Here is a 20,300-nt window from a genome sequence, read left to right on the forward strand (position 1 = left end):
TTAGGTATATTACATTTAATATCGATATAATTTTGGGCATATATTGTATGTTTAACTATAAACTTAAAATCTGGATTATAAAGATAAGAGGGAAGTTCTAAATAAAAGCAGCCACCAACAAAGCCAACAAACTGACCTTCAAATCAGCCGCGAAATTGCTGTTAGTTGTGGTCTGAGACGAACCTGCAGTCGAGGTGGAAGATGTAGACTCTCCTTTAGCGGCACTAGAGCTGGCTCTAGTAGTTGCAGAAACAACGGAACTTTGAGAAGCAGAATTCGAATTCAGGGATTGGGCTTTATTGCTTGGTTTCACGCCGAGTTGGTCACAGACTAGTTGTCTTACTTCTTCAGCAGAGCCGACAGAATCATCATTGTAGCTAGCGTAGTCACATTGATATCTCGTTTCGTAGTAATCATCATCTAAATCACACCAACATTGTGCCGTATCCGAAACACCTGTGCACATTTCAAGTGGATAAATGGATGCCCCTACACATTTAGTCAATACGTCGTCTTCTTCAGCTGTTGCGATATTGAGAGTTGCAACTAAGAGTAAAGCCACGAGCTTCATAGTTTTGGATTGTTAATTGTTTCAAATTTGATATATATCTATCTAAGAGAATACACTAAGTGATAGTATGTGAAAGAAAGAAGTGTCCTTCTGAGAAGCTTAAATACAAGAAGTAGAAGCCACGTAATCTGACTCATTTGTAAAGTGTAAATGCTCAAGGGTTACAACCAATACACTACACGTTCGTGGCCCTTTTCATTATAGGAGTAGTCTCCACTATAAAATCAATACTCAAGAAATGTCTTCAGTCTAATGAGATTGGTTTTAAAACTAGCAAAGCACCCCTATCGAGCTATGATAACTGACAATGGCAAGATTTGGGAGTTTTTACTGTCGATTCTCTCGAAAGAGTGTGTGAAAACGGATGCCTTCAAATGTGGTACCATTTCCCATAATAGGGGCACTTTCCAAACCAATTGCCTTAAACTTCGGAGCTCTGAGGTTTTCTTTAATTGGGGCACTTACCGAAATTGTCTTAAACTTCGGAGCTCTGGGGTTTTCTTTAATTGATGCAAAGGCACGCAATCTGAAGTTTTTCTTGACGCTCATACAGAAGTCTGCGATCTGAAGCTCTAATATCAGATGGTCATATGCATAGGTATGCTTTACAGCTCTGCCATATTTACAGGCGAGGTGTACAGTAATACTGTCAATGGATCTTCTAGCATATTCAAGCTGTAATTTTTCGCTAAGTAATAATCTCTATAGTTGGTCTCTATTTTAATTTTCTTTTGGTGGAATTGGTGGGAACGAAAAAAGAGATGGTTCCATCGCATTTTTCGCCGTTGGAAAAAAATTGATTTTTTTTTCCTGCATATTGTTGTTTATAATTCGGTATGTCGTCAACGACATTTTTTTCTTAGTAAAATTTGTCTTAGTAAATACTTAATCAAAAAAAAGTACTAAGTGTGAAAATTATAAGACAAATTGTAATAGTTAGTCGAAAACATAAGAGAATAACCATATAATTTAGTATAAAATGACCTCAAATCAATGAATTAGATAGTTAAGGTGTATTACAATCATATATGATACCAAGAAACAACATTCAGACATGCTGAAACATCTAAAACATACAGAAAGGACATCCACAAGCTTGTCGAAGCATGAAAAGTACTTTCAATTTGGTTAACTAACTGAGAAATTTGAAAAACTTATGTAAATTGGTATTATAGACATCGCGCTGTCTTGAGAGAGATGGATTGATGGGTTTAATTGATTGATTGACGTTGTTTTAATGTAAATAAGAGGTATTTGTTAATGAAGTTGGGAAAAGAAAGTGGTGAATAAAAATCAAAACAAATCTTTTTTTTTGAGGACCACTAAATAAACAAAAAAAGTCGCACTTTTTCCGGAAGTGTGCCAAACCATATGCAGGAAAAAAATGGATTTTTTTTTTCCAACGACGAATTTCTCGTTCCATCTTATCTTTGAATTGAGTTATCCCACTTGGGATGGGTGAAGAAAAATCAACCAAGAGCTTATTCGTCTTTAGTGACGATGATTATGATGAATCCGATGATTCTTATGATGATCAGCCGGTCTCTAAGAAGATCAAATTAGAAGAGCCAGATATAGATTGTTTAAGTGATTCTGATTGGGAAGATGTCTTTAGCATTCCCGAAATTTCAGCACAACTGGATCAACCCAATGAATTCAATATCATCATCAGAGACCAAAGGGATGAAGAAGAGGAGAATAGAAAACGGAAATTACTACAATTGGTTAAAGAAAAGCAACAGAGAGTCAGTTTGCAATATTTGAGTATGGTTATCTATATACTACACGCGAGAATTCGGAACCTACTACTCTCTAATCAAAGAGTATTAAGGAAATTGAAGAAGCTCCTACCTGATCTGCTAATGTCTAATCATTTGAAGAAGTTTAACAAGCTGAGAAAGAATCTTGAATCTATGTCCCCTGAAGCCAAGCTAGAACTAGATAAGCATTTGATTTATATATTGAAATATTTGATCAAATGGTTTCGCAAAAATTTCAAGCATGATTCTAATGGATTGAGAGTTCTTGGATATATGCCTACAGGAAAGGATGCCAAGGATTATTTTCCTCAGAATGCGAAACCTATTCTGTCCGAAGGTGATTTGCTTTCCATTGTCAAGAAATTTAAGCATAATAGAGACACAGGTGCCGAAGTTTTTACTGCCTTGTTAAGGAGTATAGGGTTTGAAAGTCGATTGGTTTTTTCGTTGCCGTTGCTTAATACAAGTAAAAATGAAAAGCGGCAGCCGAAGCTAAATCAAGAGATTCTAAAGGTCAATAAGGATAACGATTTAATCTTTCCCTATTTCTGGACAGAGTTAATCAACCCTATTGATCCTTCGGAAGTCATAATTATCGAGACCCAGTGCTTCTATGAGGAAGAAAAGAATTTAACTAGGATTAAGCGATTTGGAACCACCCCCAAAGGCAACTTACATCGTTATTACACGGACAGGTTCTACCCTATCCAGAGCCAATTTTGTCAAATGTCAATGCACTATGTATTGAGCTTCTCCAAAGACAATTTAATTATAGATGTCAGTCCTAGATATATGAAGGATATATCGTATCGATGGTTCAATAGGTTGGATCTAAGAACCGAATTGGGTCGTTCTTCCCTTTTGCTACAGTCTTTGATAAGAATTTTTAATAGACATAAAGAGTATACTCACTTTGATAATTTGGAATTAGATGGACTAAGAAACACGGCAATGATAAATTATGTAATTCCAACAAACTTCTCAGCTATGAAGAGAAGCCCAAACTTTATTACCGAGAGTACTTTGCGTTATAATGAAGTGATCATACCGAATTCAGAATGTCTCAAAATTATTAAACTAGATTCGAGAAAAGAGCCTGTCTATTTCAAGAATTCTTTATTGATTGGAAAATCGGAATCCCAATGGAAATTCTTGGGACGATCAGTGAAGCCAGAAGAAATAGGCAAGCCGATCAAGACTACAAAAGCTTTAACGCCAAGAACAATATACAATAAAAGAATCTATAATCTAAACATATTAAACAATACTCCAGAACACAATGAAACTAAACTATATAGCTTTTCCCAGACGTGTCCCTACATAAAAATGAAAGTCGCCTATGATGTCACGGGAAAACCTGTCCTTCCAAGAAACAAATATGGTAATATTGAAATATTTAGAGAGAATATGATACCTGAAGGTTGTATCTGGTTAAAGCTTCCCGAAATTGAACGCATTCTACTGAACTATGTCTCTGGGAAATTGAAGCACGATGAAATCGAGGATAAAATCCAATATGTCCCTGTAGTAACTGGATTCAGCTTTGCAAAAGCCGGACAAGCCATACCAACTAAAGAAGGAGTAATTGTTTTAGTGCAGGATGCCACTACTATCAAGAAAATTTGGCTTTCTGGAAGAATGCAACATTATAGATTGGCAAATTTGAGAAGGAAATGGAGAAGTCTTCACACTTGGAGAGAAATGCTAATACGATTAAGGATACTGCGTCGGTTGGAGAATGATTATGGAAAATAAGAGCACTATCACTTTTATTTATAATCTGGTGGAGCTTGAGATACTAGTAGTTTAAGTGTGTGGAAAGGTTTCACAAATGTCACCAGTGCACCAGTTGTTTGTCCTTCTCGTAAACTATCTATTTTGGATTCAATTTCTTGTATTTGCAATTCTGTAAACCCTAAAGGATCTTTCGGTAGCCATAATTTTGGTGGTTCATATTTGAAAGCGGGATGTAAATACATCAATTTCCTATTCAGGTAATACGTTGAAGTCGAATCTGGTTCATCACATACTTGGTTATCCTGTTTCTGAGGAGTTTCTTTATAGATTTTATCCGATAAAATCGGTAGGTTCGAAAAATGGGGAATGTATCTGTTATAAATTAAAGTGTTGGTAAATATTGTAAGAAATAATATTCCTGTCATAATCCATCCGTGTGTTCTCATAGGATAGGAACCCTTCTTATCCTTCAGAAGGAAAAATACACCAATCAAACAACATTCAAGACAATATATTCCAGTATACAAATGGAGCAATGCAATTGGGTATAACCTTCCCGTAGTTTCTGATTCGTTTATATGACTATATACATACTTCAATGCATATTTGTAATAAAGGATTGAAAGACATAAGAAAAATATTATAAAAATGGAAATTAATGGAGATACTATTGAGTATGATATTCTGATGCATGCGTATATTGAATATACCGAAAATGTAGTTCCCCACTTAATCTTTGGTAAACTGGTAACTCTCTTGAACTTACGTCTTGGTGTATTATCAATGATCTTATATAAAGTATTGCTTAGTGTTAGCTGTCCTATTCTTAAGAAATTGTTTCCACAAAATGCAAATGCCCTAAGGCAAATATATTGAAAGAAAAAGGTTGCCGATTTTGGTAGGTTGGTTGCAAGAAGCACCGGAATTGAAGTAGGTTGATCGATGATTTGTCGGCAGATAACAGTAACACTTGACAGAATGGTAACCACTAGAAATTGTTGAACAAATAGAAATGCAAAATACCATTTCTGCAAATCTAGCTCAGCCTCACATCCAGTTGTCTTCCCTTTGTAGTATGTGAGAAACCTAAAAGTATACATGACGATTTCAGTCAATATTGTCAATAATATAGAAGGAAGAAACCCCGATATTGTGGCCCTTGCTTCTTCCGGGAAATGATAGATCCATTTAAGGAATGGCATTAACTGAGTCAATAATGGAATCTGAGATACTAATCCAATTAATGAAACTGGAATAACATATAGGATGATTATACATATAAAGACCACAGTAACTAAGTATTTTTCGAATTTGCAAGCAACTCCGTCATTTCTTGATACGTTTCTCCAAATTATATCTGCAGGGTTGATCTCAATTAAAGTTTTGTCTAGATGACCTTGTGATTGTGAAAGCAAGCATTGATGGGCAATATATGCACCTTCTTGGGTAGTAAACTCGACAAATGTTTTATTATGTTTTCTTAATTGACCATTAGCTAACTTTAATTTTTCCTCGTCAATACATGTAATACAGTCCTGCAATGTCTGGATTGCCCAATCTTTCATGACATGCTTCTTCTCGAAGCGAAAGATTCTTAACCAACCTGCTAGTTGTACTCTAAAACTTCTGTCGAATTTCGGTACCTTAACTAGCCCTAGGTATATTGGAGGATAGAAGAGAATTTCATTTTTGGGATTGTGCAAAAAGTCAAGCATATCATGGGTCTCATCTTCTACGGATCCGTCTCTGAAACCAAGAAGTCCATATCTATGATTATAGTATTTCCGTAGTACCAAAATTTGAGATTGTTCAAGTATATTCAAGGCGTATTCTGCTTTTTTAACTTCATGATCTATTCTTTCAAAATCATAAACTTCCCAAAAGTTTTTGATGCCTCCGGGAACAATCTTGAAAAGATCCCTAAGAATCCCATCATCTTGTAAATAGTATGGGATATTAGATATTAAAAGAGTTCTTGCCATGATAGAATTCCTATGAGTATTGGAAACAAGATACGATTGCCTAATGGTTACGAAAGATTGGAATTCATAGATTATCATCCAGTGAAAGAATCCAATAGTAAGAAGACCCATAATGAAATGGGCATTTAATCGTGCGACTTTGGTATTGGAAATATTGGAAAGACTAAGTTTATCTAACCCTGTTGCTGAATACTCTGCATTGCTTCCAGTGGCATTAATCGGTATTAAAATAATCATATTCAAAGTTCCTAAAACTGAAAAGAATAACAGGAGAACACTGATATATCTAACAAAGAAGTATGCATCTAATCCAAGTGATAAATAATTATTTATGCTCGACTTCAATGTTGGGATTATCCAATTCAAAAATCCTCTAGGTAGACATTCCATTCTTTCATTGATTGGTACACAAAAACATCGTGGTTGATATAGGAAATTAAAAACTGATCGAAATAGACAAAATAGGGTTAATTGAATAGTACAGAAACATAATGATGTGAATAGCGTTTTCATGAATAGCCCAAAGTCGAGTCCTGACGCGGAGTGGGCGGCTCCAGTTTGTGTTGTATTTAGAAATCTGGAAAACCTTTGTGAATTGAATATTCCCATGTAGCTCCTGGTTAGAGCACCATAATCATATTGTTCTGATGAAGTTATAGTCAGCATTTGGTTCGTTGTTTAGTTTTCAGTTTAGTATCTGCGTGTTCATTTTTATTTGTTTGTGAACTTAAATTCTTCAACCAAACATTTTGCAGCCATTCTTTTTTTTTGTTTTCTTTACATCAGACATAAAAATATGAAATACTCTAACTAGAAGAACAACTAAAAGAATGATGCTATACCTGTTTCTACTTTTATCTCCTATTTAAGTAGAATAAGCCAGTGATTATTGATGGTTGGAAACCATTTCCTTCTTAACCTACAAAACCTTCGAACAGATTCTTTTTTGCCAGTTTTCAGACGAATACTTCCCAAAATTTTATTACTATCTAAACAGTATTTTTTACTAAATTGAACAATTGCGAAACAAAGAGGAACGCTTCAAGTATCTACCAGAATGTTTACATTGGAAATATACCTGGGTTAGGGGAAGTTATAATCCAAAATAAAATTTGAGAATCACGTGACATAAATATGAGTCCATAAAATTATGAAAAAAAAGTTTCGTAAAAGTCCGTGATAGTTTAGTGGCTAGAATTACCGTTTGTCGCATGGTAGACCGGGGTTCAATTCCCCGTCGCGGAGCATTTTCAAAGCGCAAATGGTTTAGTGGTAAAATCCAACGTTGCCATCGTTGGGCCCCCGGTTCGATTCCGGGTTTGCGCATTTTTTTGGATTTGAGATGCTTGATGCGATGCCAATACATTAAGGTTTAATTTTTTGGTGTTAAATTTTGGTTTGGAACAGTACCTTAGTTACAAAATTCGATTTGTTTCGCGGTTGCAAATTTCAGGTGATTTTTTTTCCTGACAAATAACGCATAGAAAATATAAGTTTACAATCAATTAATTACAAAGAACGAGTTTAATTTTCATATGCGTCCGTTCCTAAAGCTAAGGGAGGGGATGTCTATATGGAAGGCTTATCAGCCAATGCCGTGTGAACAACTGCACAAATGTGTTCCATTTGCCTGACAATAGGAGATATTTAACAACGATATCCCCTCCTCCTTAAACAATTTTTTTAGTCTATATCACAATGGTTTCCACCAAGGGTTTTTCGGACTATCCACAGAGATATTGGTTAAAATTTGAGTCTGTTAAATTATCTGAAAAGCTATAGTTGCTTTGAAAAGAAAAGCCATGAATGAATTCAGAAACAATGCACAGTATTTCTCAATTCATTAATTATAACCTACAACCTAATTTGGTTTGTTAAACCTCTCCATTACATCATACAAAGCAAAAGATTCTACCAAAAACATTCGCGAAATATACAGAGCAGCAAGAGAAGTAATTTCATTTCTTTTTCAGGAATATTGTCATTTGTTTAAAAAACCGAAGACGCAAAGACGTTGTCAACCTCCAAATGAGTGAAAAATAGACTGAATTAGAAAATTTCAAGTGAAATTATAAAATATCTAGAAGAAATAAGCGAGAACCTGGGGAATCGAGTGTATAGAGTTTTTACAACTAGACAAAAAATTAAGGCTTGCCAGTTTTACTCCAGAATAATGAATAATTCACAGCTCATAAACAGCGTCTCAAGAGAACAACAATTAGCCCGGTATACATTGAAGCCGAACAGGATTTAACAAATGGTGAATAACCCTTCCAAAATTATCTTGACAATGATAATTCCCCAGTTTCAGCCTCAAATATTTCCTAATTAATAAATTTGTAATTTTAGTTCTAGTTTCTGGTTTAATATGGAGGATTTGCAATTTGGAGAAATTTCCTAAAGTAGTAAAGTGTTGCTAAATATTTTTTTAAACTCAGTGGCTTATTCAACCTTAAAAAATAAGGTTGGCACTAAAAAAATATTTTGTTTTAGGAATTTCTGAGAAGAAAAATAAAAATCAGTTGGACAAAAGAAAGTAGAGAAAAATAAGTAGATTTAATGGATCCTTCTATTAGTACATAAATTGGGTTTTATACTTCTATAAGATACCGTTTCTTATTCTGGAGTTGTTGTGAAGGAATGGACGAACTTTTTAAAAAGAAACTTCTGCTTTCTACATTAACAATTTATCCTCAGATCTAGCCACTTCAATTACATAAGATGGGCAATGGTATGTTTCACGTTGGCCCTTTGCTATGGTATGCAGAATCTCTTTATTTAATAATTAGTAATTATAGCAGGACTTCGGTTAAAGAAGTTCCTTTTGCTTTCGTTAACGCTTTTGTTTCATTCAAAGGGGGACAAAGATGCTCACCACAACAAACGGCAAGATTCACTTACTATTTTTAAATCCTTTTTTTTTGCATCCACTTTCAGTAATTTTATGCAAGACTGCTTACCAATAATCAAGGAAGGTATTTTAAATAAATATATCCCATCTTTCTCTAAATAATTAAAGTCTTTTTATAAATTTTATTTTAAGAAAGTAACCTACTTACTTTATATTTTTCATTCTTTTTTAGAAAGGGCAGCTATTTTCACTACTTATAGAAAGTGCATACCCAATTATAGATATGTCATCGAATAACCATCGTCATCTGGATGGCCATCCTTACAGGGGCTACTACTCAGCTTTTCAAAAAGATACGTCCACAAATATCCTTTCTGTCGCAAAGCGCATAACTCAAGATGAGAAGATATACAGAACTGATACCCAAAGTGTATTTTCAGAGTGTGGTCAGTCAATTGGAGTGAACCCAATCACAGATAAAAGGGACCCCACACTAGATCCTGAATCACCTCATTTCAATTCGAAACGTTGGGTTCGCAATATGTGGCACCTATATCAATCAGATTCAGACTATTATAAACCAAACAAATTGGGTGTGGCTTATAAAAACTTGAGGGTCTATGGGAACGCCATAGAAAGTGATTATCAAACTACTGTGTCCAATGGTGTTCTCAAATATGCTTCCAAATTCTTCAATTATTTCAGGGCTTCGAATGATGAACTTCTGTTTGATATTTTAAAACCAATGGAAGGTTTAATCAGACCGGGTGAAGTTACAGTAGTTTTGGGGAGACCTGGTGCTGGTTGTTCAACCTTTTTGAAAACAATTGCTTGTCATACTGATGGATTTGAAGTTGCTGATGGATCAATAATTTCTTATGATGGTATAACCCCAGAAGAAATACGAAAACACTTGAGAGGAGAAATTGTATATTGTGCTGAAACTGAAACTCATTTTCCAAATTTGACTGTTGGTCAAACTCTAGAATTTGCTGCATTGATGAAGACACCAAGAAACAGACCTGCTGGTTCCTCTCGAGAAGAATATGCGAAGCATATTGTTGATGTTGTTTTGGCCACTTATGGATTAAGTCACACTAGAAATACTAAAGTTGGGAATGATTTTATTAGGGGAGTTTCTGGTGGTGAAAGAAAGCGGGTCTCTCTTGCCGAAGTCTCATTGGTTCAATCCTCATTGCAATGTTGGGACAATTCCACACGTGGGTTGGATGCTGCCACAGCCTTAGAATTCATTTCGTCATTGAAAACATCAGCATCTATCTTGAATGATACTCCATTAATTGCCATTTATCAATGTTCACAAGATGCTTTTGATTTATTTGATAAAGTGATTGTTTTATATGAAGGTTATCAAATATTTTTCGGCTCCGCTTCCCGCGCTGCACAATATTTTAAAAGAATGGGATTTGCTTGTTCTGAACGTCAAACCATTCCTGATTTCTTAACATCAATCACCAATCCTGCTGAGAGATTCGTACGACCAGGATATGAAAAATTAGTCCCTACTACTCCTAAGGAATTCTACAGATGTTGGAGAAGATCACCAGAAAGAGAAGCACTCTTGGAAGAGATAGATGATTATTTGGAAAATTGTGAAACCTTCGAAACAAAGAAGAAGGTCTATGAAGCCAAGAAAGCCAAACAATCAAAGCATGCCATGTCAAGATCCCCTTATGTGGTTTCATTATCCAAGCAAGTTAGATATATCATTAGAAGAGAATATCAAAGATTAAGAGGAGATTGGTTGGTTCCAGTACTTACTATTCTTGGTAACGTTGCAATGAGTTTGATCTTATCATCAGTGTTTTTTAGATTAAAGCCAGTGACATCTTCATTCTTTTACAGAACTGCTGTGATGTATTTCTCACTTGTCTTCAATTCATATTCGTCAGTGTTGGAAATTTATGCCATTTATCAAAGTAGACCAGTTATACAGAAACATCGACAATATGCTTTATACCCACCTTCAGCACATGCAATTGGTTCCATAATTTGTGATTTCCCATTAAAGATAATTGCCAGTATTTGTTTCAACGTCACTCTATACATGATGGTCAATTTCAAACGAGAGCTTGGTGCATTTTTATTTTTCTTGTTAATCAATTTAATGGCAACATTATTCATGTCTCATTTATTTCGTACAATTGGAGCATTTACCAAATCATTATCAGAAGCTATGACACCATCCTCACTTATGTTATATGCATTGGCTACTTTTACCGGTTTTGCAATCCCAACACCATATATGTTGGATTGGTGTCGTTGGATCAGATACGTCAATCCAATGGCATATGCATTTGAAGCTTTAATTGCAAATGAATTTCATGGAAGAGAATTTGCGTGTGATATGATGATACCCAGTGGATTCCCTTATCCAAGATCAGGAAAATCCGTTGCTTGTGCAACTTTGGGTGCTGTTCCAGGATCGAATCGTGTTTCGGGTGATGCTTTCATTGCTGCTGCGTATGGCTTTTCATGGGATAATGCTTGGAGAAACTTTTTCATTCTTGTTGGATTTGTTGTGTTTTTATTTTTCACTACTTTAATCTGTATGGAATACAATCGTGATGCTGTCCAGAAGGGAGAAATATTGGTATTTAAGAAGGACGATATTAGGAGGAGAAAAGCATTGTTCAATGATTTGGAAAGTGGTGAAAGGGAATATAGGGAACATAAGAGATCCAGTCATTTTGAATCCGATTCACAATTTTCTGGATATTCCACAAGTTTAACGACTAGGAAATTATTGGATAATGAAAACATATTTCATTGGAGGAATTTATCATATTCATTAAAAATCAAGTCGGAAACAAGAACCATTTTGAATAATGTAGATGGATGGGTCAAACCGGGTGAAGTTACTGCATTAATGGGTGCATCAGGAGCTGGTAAGACTACGTTATTAAATGCATTAAGTGATCGATTGACAACGGGTATCATTACATCTGGTGAACGAATGGTAAATGGTGGTCCATTAGATAATTCATTCCAGAGGTCTATTGGTTATGTTCAACAACAAGATTTGCATTTGGAAACTTCTACAGTTAGAGAAGCTTTAAGATTTTCAGCATATCTTAGACAACCAGAAGATGTTAGCAAGTTTGAAAAGGAAACATATGTCGAAAAAATTATCGACTTGCTTGAAATGAGATCGTGGGCAGATGCAATAGTTGGAGTTCCAGGAGAAGGTTTGAATGTTGAACAGAGGAAGAGGTTAACCATTGGTGTCGAATTGGCTGCTAAACCCAGACTCTTGATTTTCTTAGATGAACCGACTTCTGGTTTAGATTCTCAAACAGCATGGTCCATTTGCAAATTAATCAGAAAGTTAGCCGATCATGGTCAAGCCATTTTATGTACAATCCATCAACCATCAGCAGTATTATTAGAAGAATTTGATAGGCTTTTATTTTTACAAGCTGGTGGTGAAACAGTTTACTTTGGTGAATTTGGATATAATTGTGAAACCCTCATTCGATATTTTGAAAAGAACGGTGCACCAAGATGTCCTCCTGATGCAAATCCAGCTGAATGGATGTTACACGTTATTGGGGCTGCTCCTGGTTCTACAGCAAACCAAGATTATTTCCAGGTATGGAGAAATTCAGTTGAATATGAGAAAGTTCAAAATGAGCTTGATCGTATAGAATCAGCCTCAATTATGTCCAAACCAATTGATCCAGAATCTTCCAAGACCTATGCATCCCCATTGAGAAAGCAATATGTTATTGTGCTTAAGAGATTATTTGAACAGTATTGGAGAACTCCTTCATATATCTATTCCAAGTTTGCCATGGCTATTCTTTGTAGTGCATTCAATGGTTTCACTTTTTTCATGTCAAGTAATTCAATTCAAGGTTTGAGGAATCAACTGCTTTCAGTATTTATGATGTTTGTGGTATTGACAACTTTAGCCCAACAATATGTTCCATTATTTGTGACCCAGCGAGACTTATATGAAGCACGAGAACGACCATCGAGGACATTTTCATGGGTGGCATTTATTGCCGCTCAAATAACTGCTGAAATACCCTATCAGATTGTTGCTGCTGCTGTATCGTTTGCTGTTTGGTATTATCCAGTAGGATTGTTCAGAAATGCTGTGTATACCCATACTGTTGTCGAGAGAGGTGCCTTTATGTGGGTTAGTATAACATTGATGTTCATATTCAGTTCAACATTAGCTCAATTGTGTATCTCATTCAATCAAGTTGCTGACAATGCAGCCAATATCATTTCATTCTTGTTGACGATTTGTATGACATTCTGTGGTATCATCGCTACCAAAGATTTCATGCCACAATTTTGGTTGTTTGTTTATAGAGCAAATCCTTTAACTTATTTGGTTTCATCTATTATGTCTATTGGTATTGCGGATGCTCCTATTAGGTGTGACCCCATGGAACTTGTGAAATTCGAACCGCAAAATGTTGGACAAAAATGTAAGGATTACATTGGTGCATATATGTCAATTGCTGGGGGATATTTGTTAAACCCAGAGTCAGAAGGTACTTGTCAATATTGTCCTTTGAGCGAGACCAATCAATTCCTTGCTGCTATTCATTCAAGTATAGATAATTATGGTCGTGATACAGGGATTTTTATTGGGTTTATTGTATTTAATATGTTTGCTACCTTTGTCATGTATTGGCTTTTCAGAGTACCTAAAGGAAATAGACAAAATAAGAGGTTTAGTATCTGGGAGTATCTTTACACAGTTAAAGAAGATCATGAGTAGAATAGTTTTATGTATATTATAGATTTTTATTTTATGTACTTCTTCAGCATGAATTTATCGCAAATGTAGCTCTTTCTCTCTAACTAGTGAGCCTTACTTCAACTTTGTTATTAGAATTGGCACTATTTGTGGATGAGCCTTATAGAAAGGTCCAGTACTTTTCATTCGTTAAACATTTTCCTTCCGTCGCTGTGTCATAAAAATTAATAATACATGGTAGACAATTTCCTATGTAACGGGAAACGCGGTCTAAAGCGAACCAATAAAACCCAGACTCTGGAATATAAACAAGTAAAATTAATCTATTCCCAGTTTTTGCTGTACACTACCTTAAAGTATAAACCAAAAATGACAAGTATAAATACCCCGTTAAATTTTGGTTTAATTAATTTGAAATTACAAAAGTTCTTCTTTTCCTTTTTTTTGGTTTTCTATAAAGAACAACAAAGTCGATATGCTTTCGTTGGTTTGATTTGTTCTAGTCTACTGTAAAACTACTTGCTATTAAAACATCTGTAGTATGGATGTGACCAGAAGTGTTTTAGAAACAGTGATTAATTATATGGATCTACCGATGGAAACTGAGTTTCATTGCTGGTGCAGCTTACGAACGAGTCGTCCCTTGATGTAGACGACTAGATTCCTAAGCCTATATAGTAATCGCTGTTTCTATCCAGAATATCCTGTCTCGTCCATATTCCATATGTTCCCAAGTTTAGTATTGAGCCATTCAACAGTACTCTGCAATCAATCAAACCAACTTTAAAGCTTTCGTCTTTAGAACTCACAGTCAAATATTTGGGTATCGAATCGAATCTCGTGGAATCAATATAAGGGTGTGGGCCCTATTGGAATCCAATTTCATTCAAGATGGATTGACTCTAAAGGAGCTATAGTAGTTGCCCTTTGATTCTATGCTCCGTAAAATCATGGATATCTTGATATGATGAAAAAAGTTGGATAAACATCCTATTCTTTTGAAAGGCACCCGGACGTCTGGGACCTATAAATTTCAGATCAGAGGGTAGGTTTGGTGAGGGGCTGTCATCAGTGTTTGAGTTTCTGATGACCTTGGCGACGTTTAAGCACACGAATATCATTAGCCATGTAAAATGGCTTCCTTTGTATCTGTCTCGAGATTTCGAGCATTAGAAGCGGATAAAAAGTGATGCAAGAGTTCCAACCGAATGAATTGATCTTCAATACTTGATCATTCTTAAGGAACCCCAGATGTCAACTACAATAGGTTCCCGACATATTTCCATTTCGAATCTTTCCCATAACAGATTGTTTTATTTTCTTGTCCATCCAAAATGAAAAGTTGCAAAAAAATTTGTTGAATGGTTGCAAAAATTTCCAGACGCCACCAAAATATTTTGCACTCAGTTTATACCACAAAAATTGAAGAAATACAAATTAAAATAATTTCGAAAGCAATATATCAGATTCGGAAACAAAGTCCATATGTCAAAAAACCAACCAAACAATATTTGAACAATTTATTCATGATTTAAAAATGATCACGTGACTCAAATTGTCAGGATGTAAAAAATCGTATATTTCCAAACTGAAAAAATGGTTGTATAGTGTAGTGGTTATCACTTTCGGTTTTGATCCGAACAACCCCGGTTCGAATCCGGGTACGACCTTTTATTTTTTTGATTTTTGCAGGTTAAGCGCAATACTTTTTTTTAATTGCCTAAATTGTTTTTTCTTCGGGAGAAGGGAGTGGGGAGTTCGTCACAATTCTTATCTCCAGTTTCACTCACATCAGACAACGCAAGAGTAGAGGACTTTAGTACCATACCGCTAAAGTACCCTTTTATACTACGAAGAACACTGATAAATAACCTTTGATAGGACTTGAAATATATTTCAAAAAAGAAAATAACCCCAGAAAGAATTTTATAAGAGTCTCACCTGTAATTATTAATCATGTCGGTTACCAGCAACCGTTCTACCGAGGTAACAAAAGATACCGAAGTAATACTGTATGATGATACCATAAGGATAGAAAACTATCCAACCTCATTTAACCTACTAGAAAGTGATGATAGACCAGATTTGAGAAACATTAAATATAAATCCACAACCGATCATTTAAATTGTCCAATATGTCAACAACCATTTATGAATCCATTAACGACAATATGTGGACATACATTTTGTAAAGAATGTATATATGAATGTTTCAAAATGTCAAAAAATGCGAGAAATGGTAATAGCAATGAGAATGAAACCGCAGGATTTTGTCCATTGGATAGAACTCCTTTAGATTCTGCAAATATAAATGATTTATTTCCAACACCATTGATAGTGGCCAATTTGATTGATGATTTGAAAGTATATTGTTTAAATCACGAGAGAGGGTGTGAATGGACTGGATCTCGTTGGGAATTGGAACATCATGTTCTTGTCGAATGTCCTCGTACTGGTGTAAGATGTAATGGGAAAAGAATAGATGGTTCTATATGTGATTTAATTGTTGAAAGAAGGTTTTTTAACCAACTGGATGAAGATGAAGACGAAGGAGAAGGAGATCAACAGAAAGTTAATGAAGATGAAGAAAATGAATGTATACATAAGATATTTGAATGTAAATTTTGTAATCAAAAATTATCCCAAATTTCTTACCATAATCATCTTGAAAAAGAATGTCTTTTTAATTATAAGACATGTGAATTATGTGGGAATGATATGATTCCTTTTAAGAATCTTGTAAAACATCAAGAGAATTGTATAAAGATTGGACATTTCAAATGTCCTGCTAATGAAATTGGTTGCAAATGGATTGGATCAAATGAAACATCATTAGAAATTCATTTGGAAAATAATAATTGTCAATTATATCAATTCTTACCAGCGTTTAAGAATCTTAATGATAAAGTGACTTCATTATCACTGGAGAATGAATTCTTACAAAAACAAATAAATAAGATACTTGATTCAATAATACAAGGTAAAATTACTAATTTAGGATATAATGATTCTATTGAAGAAATTAATAAAGTACAATCTATGGATGATCAAGGGAAATTGATTTATCTTAATTTTGAATTAGATCGATTGAAATATGAAATTAATGAACGATTAATTCCATTTATGAATAAATCAAGAGTTAATGAACAAGAAAGTGTTATAAATAATTTGATAAATGATAATTTTATGTTAAGAGAAGATTTGAATGTTCAAAGAATAATGATAAATAGTTTAAGAAAACAATTACAATATTTATTATTCGCTAGAAATAGAAATGGAGCATCATCTGGATTTACAAATGGAATGATAGGTCCTCATATGTTTACCAACAACAATAATAATAATACCAATTCAATGAATGAAGAAAATCCAGATATGTTTGATTTTGCAACTTCAAGTAATTCAGATGAACGATTGAATTTGAAATTATGAGAAGAGAGAAGAGAGAGGTAGTTTGATAGAATTTACATAGACACGAATTTACAGTTGATGTTTTCTTTACACCAAGGCAAAGCTTGTAGTCTCTTCCATTCTCTCACGTGTACTCTTATTTGCAGCACATCTCACATGATGTAATGAGAGTTAAAAAAACAATGTCAAACAAAGGAATTTAAGTTTGTTGGTTCCGCATTGTAACTCATTTTGAAACCAACAATTGAATTTTGAATCTGACTCCCCCCCAGGTGGGCTTTTCTATATTTGGCAACACTTTGTCGCTTGTGAAGTGTGGTTAGTACCAAAAAATTATTAATACACTCTCAAAATCTATCAAATCATATTTAAGTACCACATTTTGTGGGTTTACACATTCAATTCATGTGAAAAATCTTAAACACCAAACACCCAGAAAATCACCTATTTAAGTAAAACATCAATCTTGATTCAAATCTTACCCAACAAACACCAGTATACATCTTCAACCTCAAAATTAACAGCCCTCTTTTTCTTAAGCTTCATTAATTACGTATAAAAAAAAAGAGGTATTCAGTAGATTTTTATCTTGGAGGTTTTCAATTTCTTGGAATTTTTTTTTGACACTCCCAAATAACACCCAGCCTTTGTTTACTTTCAAAAAACGAGGCAGTGATTACGCTTTGACAAGTACATTATATAAATCTAAACCAAAAGATATCACAGATAGAGAGATTTTCAGATTACCTTTAAGCAAGAATGGAAAAGCTAGAAGTACATTCAAAAGACTTTTTAATAAAGTGGATCAATGCTCCGGATAATTCGACAATTGAATGGGAAGTTAGACCTCTCAAAAGATCAATCAATTTTGCAATTTATAAGAAAGAAACAGATGATGATGCTACATTTCAAAGCCCACCATTCCTAGAACATAATTCTCGCTCATCTTCAGTTGTCAACATAACACAACCTCCAAGTGGTGCATCAACTCCACCTTTTTCATCAAGAATGAGATCAACTTCAGTATCATCAGTCAATAAAATTTCAAGAAGTGATAGTGCTTATAAATCAAAATCAAGATCAGCAACCCTTTCTACAATCAGTCAGTCTGATTTATCTTTAGTCAAAAACTATCATAGATTACTTGGTAAAGAATTAGTTCGTGGAAAATTTGAAGTTTCAAAATCAGGAATGTATGCTTTTGTATTTGACAATTCCTTTTCCAAGACAGTTGGAAAGACAGTTACATTCAGTGCTAGAATCATAACCCATGAAGCCGCACCAAATCCAATTGAAATCCACGACGCTCCTTCTTTAGATGATGAACATGTTTTTGATCAATTGAGACCAAAATCGGATGTTATGCAAAGTATTATGTTAAAAAAGGGAAGGAAAAAGTTACAAGGGTTTTCCAAAAGATACTTTATTTTAAATTTCAAAAATGGAACATTATCCTATTTTAGAGTGAATGACAATAAATTACGCGGGCAAATGCCAATTAAAGAATCTATTGTTTCCGCAAACCCAAGTAAGAGAGAGTTGATTATTGACTCAGGTATGGAAGTTTGGCATTTGAAAACAATCAATAAAGCTGATTTCAACGCATGGGTAAATGCATTTAATGCAATTAAACAAGATGCTTACAAGACTCATCCAATCTTGGAAGAAAATGAAAGTAATCAAATTAAAGCAGATTTACAATTACTTTCTCAAAAAATGGCAAGATTAGTAAAGCTTACCCCATCTCCATTAGCAAATGAAATTGCACTTGATATTGCAGTATTACTTGGAAAATCCGAAGCCCTTATCACTAGAACACCTTCTTTATTAAGTGAAGATCATTCAATATTTTCTGGTGATTTCTTTGATGCCGAAGAAACCTTTGAGGATGTAGGTGTGGTGATTATAGAAGATGGAGAGAAACCACAACCAGAGGAAGAAGAACAGATTTCCGATTTAATCTCAAGCTCATCAGAAGACGAAGAAGAAACAGAAGACCTATTGTTACAGGCTGTAGAAGCAGCCACATTAAAGAGTCTATCAAGAGCAGGCGAATCAGAAGATTTATACCCCTTACCACATCCACCTGTTAAACGAACTCCAGATATTGCAATTTGTACACATACACCTCCATCCATTCTAAGCTTTGTTCGTAAGAATGTTGGGAAAGATTTATCTACCATTGCTATGCCAGTCACCTATAATGAGCCTACTACTGCATTACAAAAGTTTGCTGAAATACTTGAATATAGCGATGTGCTTTCAAATGCATTAAAGACTGGAAATGAAGAAGGTGAACGTTTATTAAGAATTGCTACATTTGCATTAACTTATCTTTCCACTTTCCGTATTAAAGAAAGAAGTAAACGTAAACCATTCACGCCTTTACTTGGAGAAACATATGAATTAGTACGTGAAGATCTTGGATTTAGAATGATATCGGAAAAGGTTGTTCATAGACCTCCAGTCTATGCTTATTTTGCTGAAAGTGATACTTGGACACTTCGATTTGCAATCTCACCAACTCAAAAGTTCTGGGGTAAGCATTCAGAAGTCAATACTAAGGGGAAAATTATCTTAACCATCAAAGAAACGGGTGAAGTTTTCACTTGGAGCCAACCAACTACATTAGTTAAGAATATTATTGCTGGTGAAACATATGCCGAACCATCAGGTTCCATTACTGTTAAATCTTCAAATGGATTAAGGGCAATTGCAGAATTTAGTAAAGGAGGTATGTTTAGTGGAAGATCAGAAGGAGTTGTTGTCAAGGCTTATGATGAAGATAGAAAAGAGTTACCGTTGACCGTAACTGGTAACTGGACCGATTCGTTTACATTAAAAGCTGGATCTGCTGAAAAATGTATTTGGGAAGCAGGTGAATTATTACCTCAAACAAATAAGAAGTATGGATTTACTTCATTTGCCGGTACTTTGAATGTAATAACCGATATTGAAAAAGGTTTAATGGCACCAACTGATTCAAGATTAAGACCTGACTTGCAGCATTTTATTAGAGGAGATGTTGATACCGCCGAAGATTTGAAACTTAAACTTGAACAAGAACAAAGAGAGAGAAGAAAATTGGTTCCGGATGAAAATCATGTTGCTAATTTCTTTAGGTTTGTTGGCACAGGTGCCCCTGATGAAGGAGATTGGGAATTCATTGAAGGTGACAACAGTTATTGGAATAGAAGAAAGAATCAAAATTGGGAAGGGTTGCTTAAATTATGGTAAACATGTGTTCTCG

The 20,300-nt window shown here is 34.7% G+C and overlaps 6 protein-coding genes across 6 annotated transcripts; 4 read left to right on the plus strand and 2 right to left on the minus strand. All coding sequences in view use genetic code 12, as the record gives it.

Moving 5' to 3' along the window:
* Window positions 1-97: 97 nt before the first annotated feature.
* On the minus strand, window positions 98-571 carry J8A68_000427 (uncharacterized protein; the record flags this gene model as incomplete). The annotated part of the gene is made up of 1 exon (XM_049408239.1): window positions 98-571. The coding sequence occupies one exon, from the start codon at window positions 569-571 to the stop codon at window positions 98-100; it is 474 nt and encodes a 157-aa protein (XP_049266229.1).
* Window positions 572-2,025: 1,454 nt separating this feature from the next.
* J8A68_000428 (uncharacterized protein) lies at window positions 2,026-4,086 on the plus strand (the record flags this gene model as incomplete). Its single annotated transcript, XM_049408250.1, has 1 exon — window positions 2,026-4,086. One exon carries the CDS (start codon window positions 2,026-2,028, stop codon window positions 4,084-4,086), a length of 2,061 nt encoding a protein of 686 aa, XP_049266230.1.
* Window positions 4,087-4,100: 14 nt separating this feature from the next.
* SPO75 (Spo75p) lies at window positions 4,101-6,716 on the minus strand (the record flags this gene model as incomplete). Its single annotated transcript, XM_049408261.1, has 1 exon — window positions 4,101-6,716. One exon carries the CDS (start codon window positions 6,714-6,716, stop codon window positions 4,101-4,103), a length of 2,616 nt encoding a protein of 871 aa, XP_049266231.1.
* Window positions 6,717-9,184: 2,468 nt separating this feature from the next.
* CDR3 (Cdr3p) lies at window positions 9,185-13,660 on the plus strand (the record flags this gene model as incomplete). Its single annotated transcript, XM_049408272.1, has 1 exon — window positions 9,185-13,660. One exon carries the CDS (start codon window positions 9,185-9,187, stop codon window positions 13,658-13,660), a length of 4,476 nt encoding a protein of 1,491 aa, XP_049266232.1.
* Window positions 13,661-15,595: 1,935 nt separating this feature from the next.
* Window positions 15,596-17,071, plus strand: J8A68_000431 (uncharacterized protein; the record flags this gene model as incomplete). The annotated part of the gene is made up of 1 exon (XM_049408282.1): window positions 15,596-17,071. The coding sequence occupies one exon, from the start codon at window positions 15,596-15,598 to the stop codon at window positions 17,069-17,071; it is 1,476 nt and encodes a 491-aa protein (XP_049266233.1).
* A 738-nt stretch (window positions 17,072-17,809) lies between these two features.
* OSH3 (oxysterol-binding protein related protein) lies at window positions 17,810-20,287 on the plus strand (the record flags this gene model as incomplete). The annotated part of the gene is made up of 1 exon (XM_049408293.1): window positions 17,810-20,287. One exon carries the CDS (start codon window positions 17,810-17,812, stop codon window positions 20,285-20,287), a length of 2,478 nt encoding a protein of 825 aa, XP_049266234.1.
* Window positions 20,288-20,300: the final 13 nt, after the last annotated feature.

Source organism: Hemisphaericaspora subhashii, assembly GCF_019202705.1.
Source record: "Hemisphaericaspora subhashii strain CBS 10753 chromosome Unknown scaffold8, whole genome shotgun sequence".
NCBI lineage: Eukaryota > Fungi > Ascomycota > Pichiomycetes > Serinales > Debaryomycetaceae > Hemisphaericaspora > Hemisphaericaspora subhashii.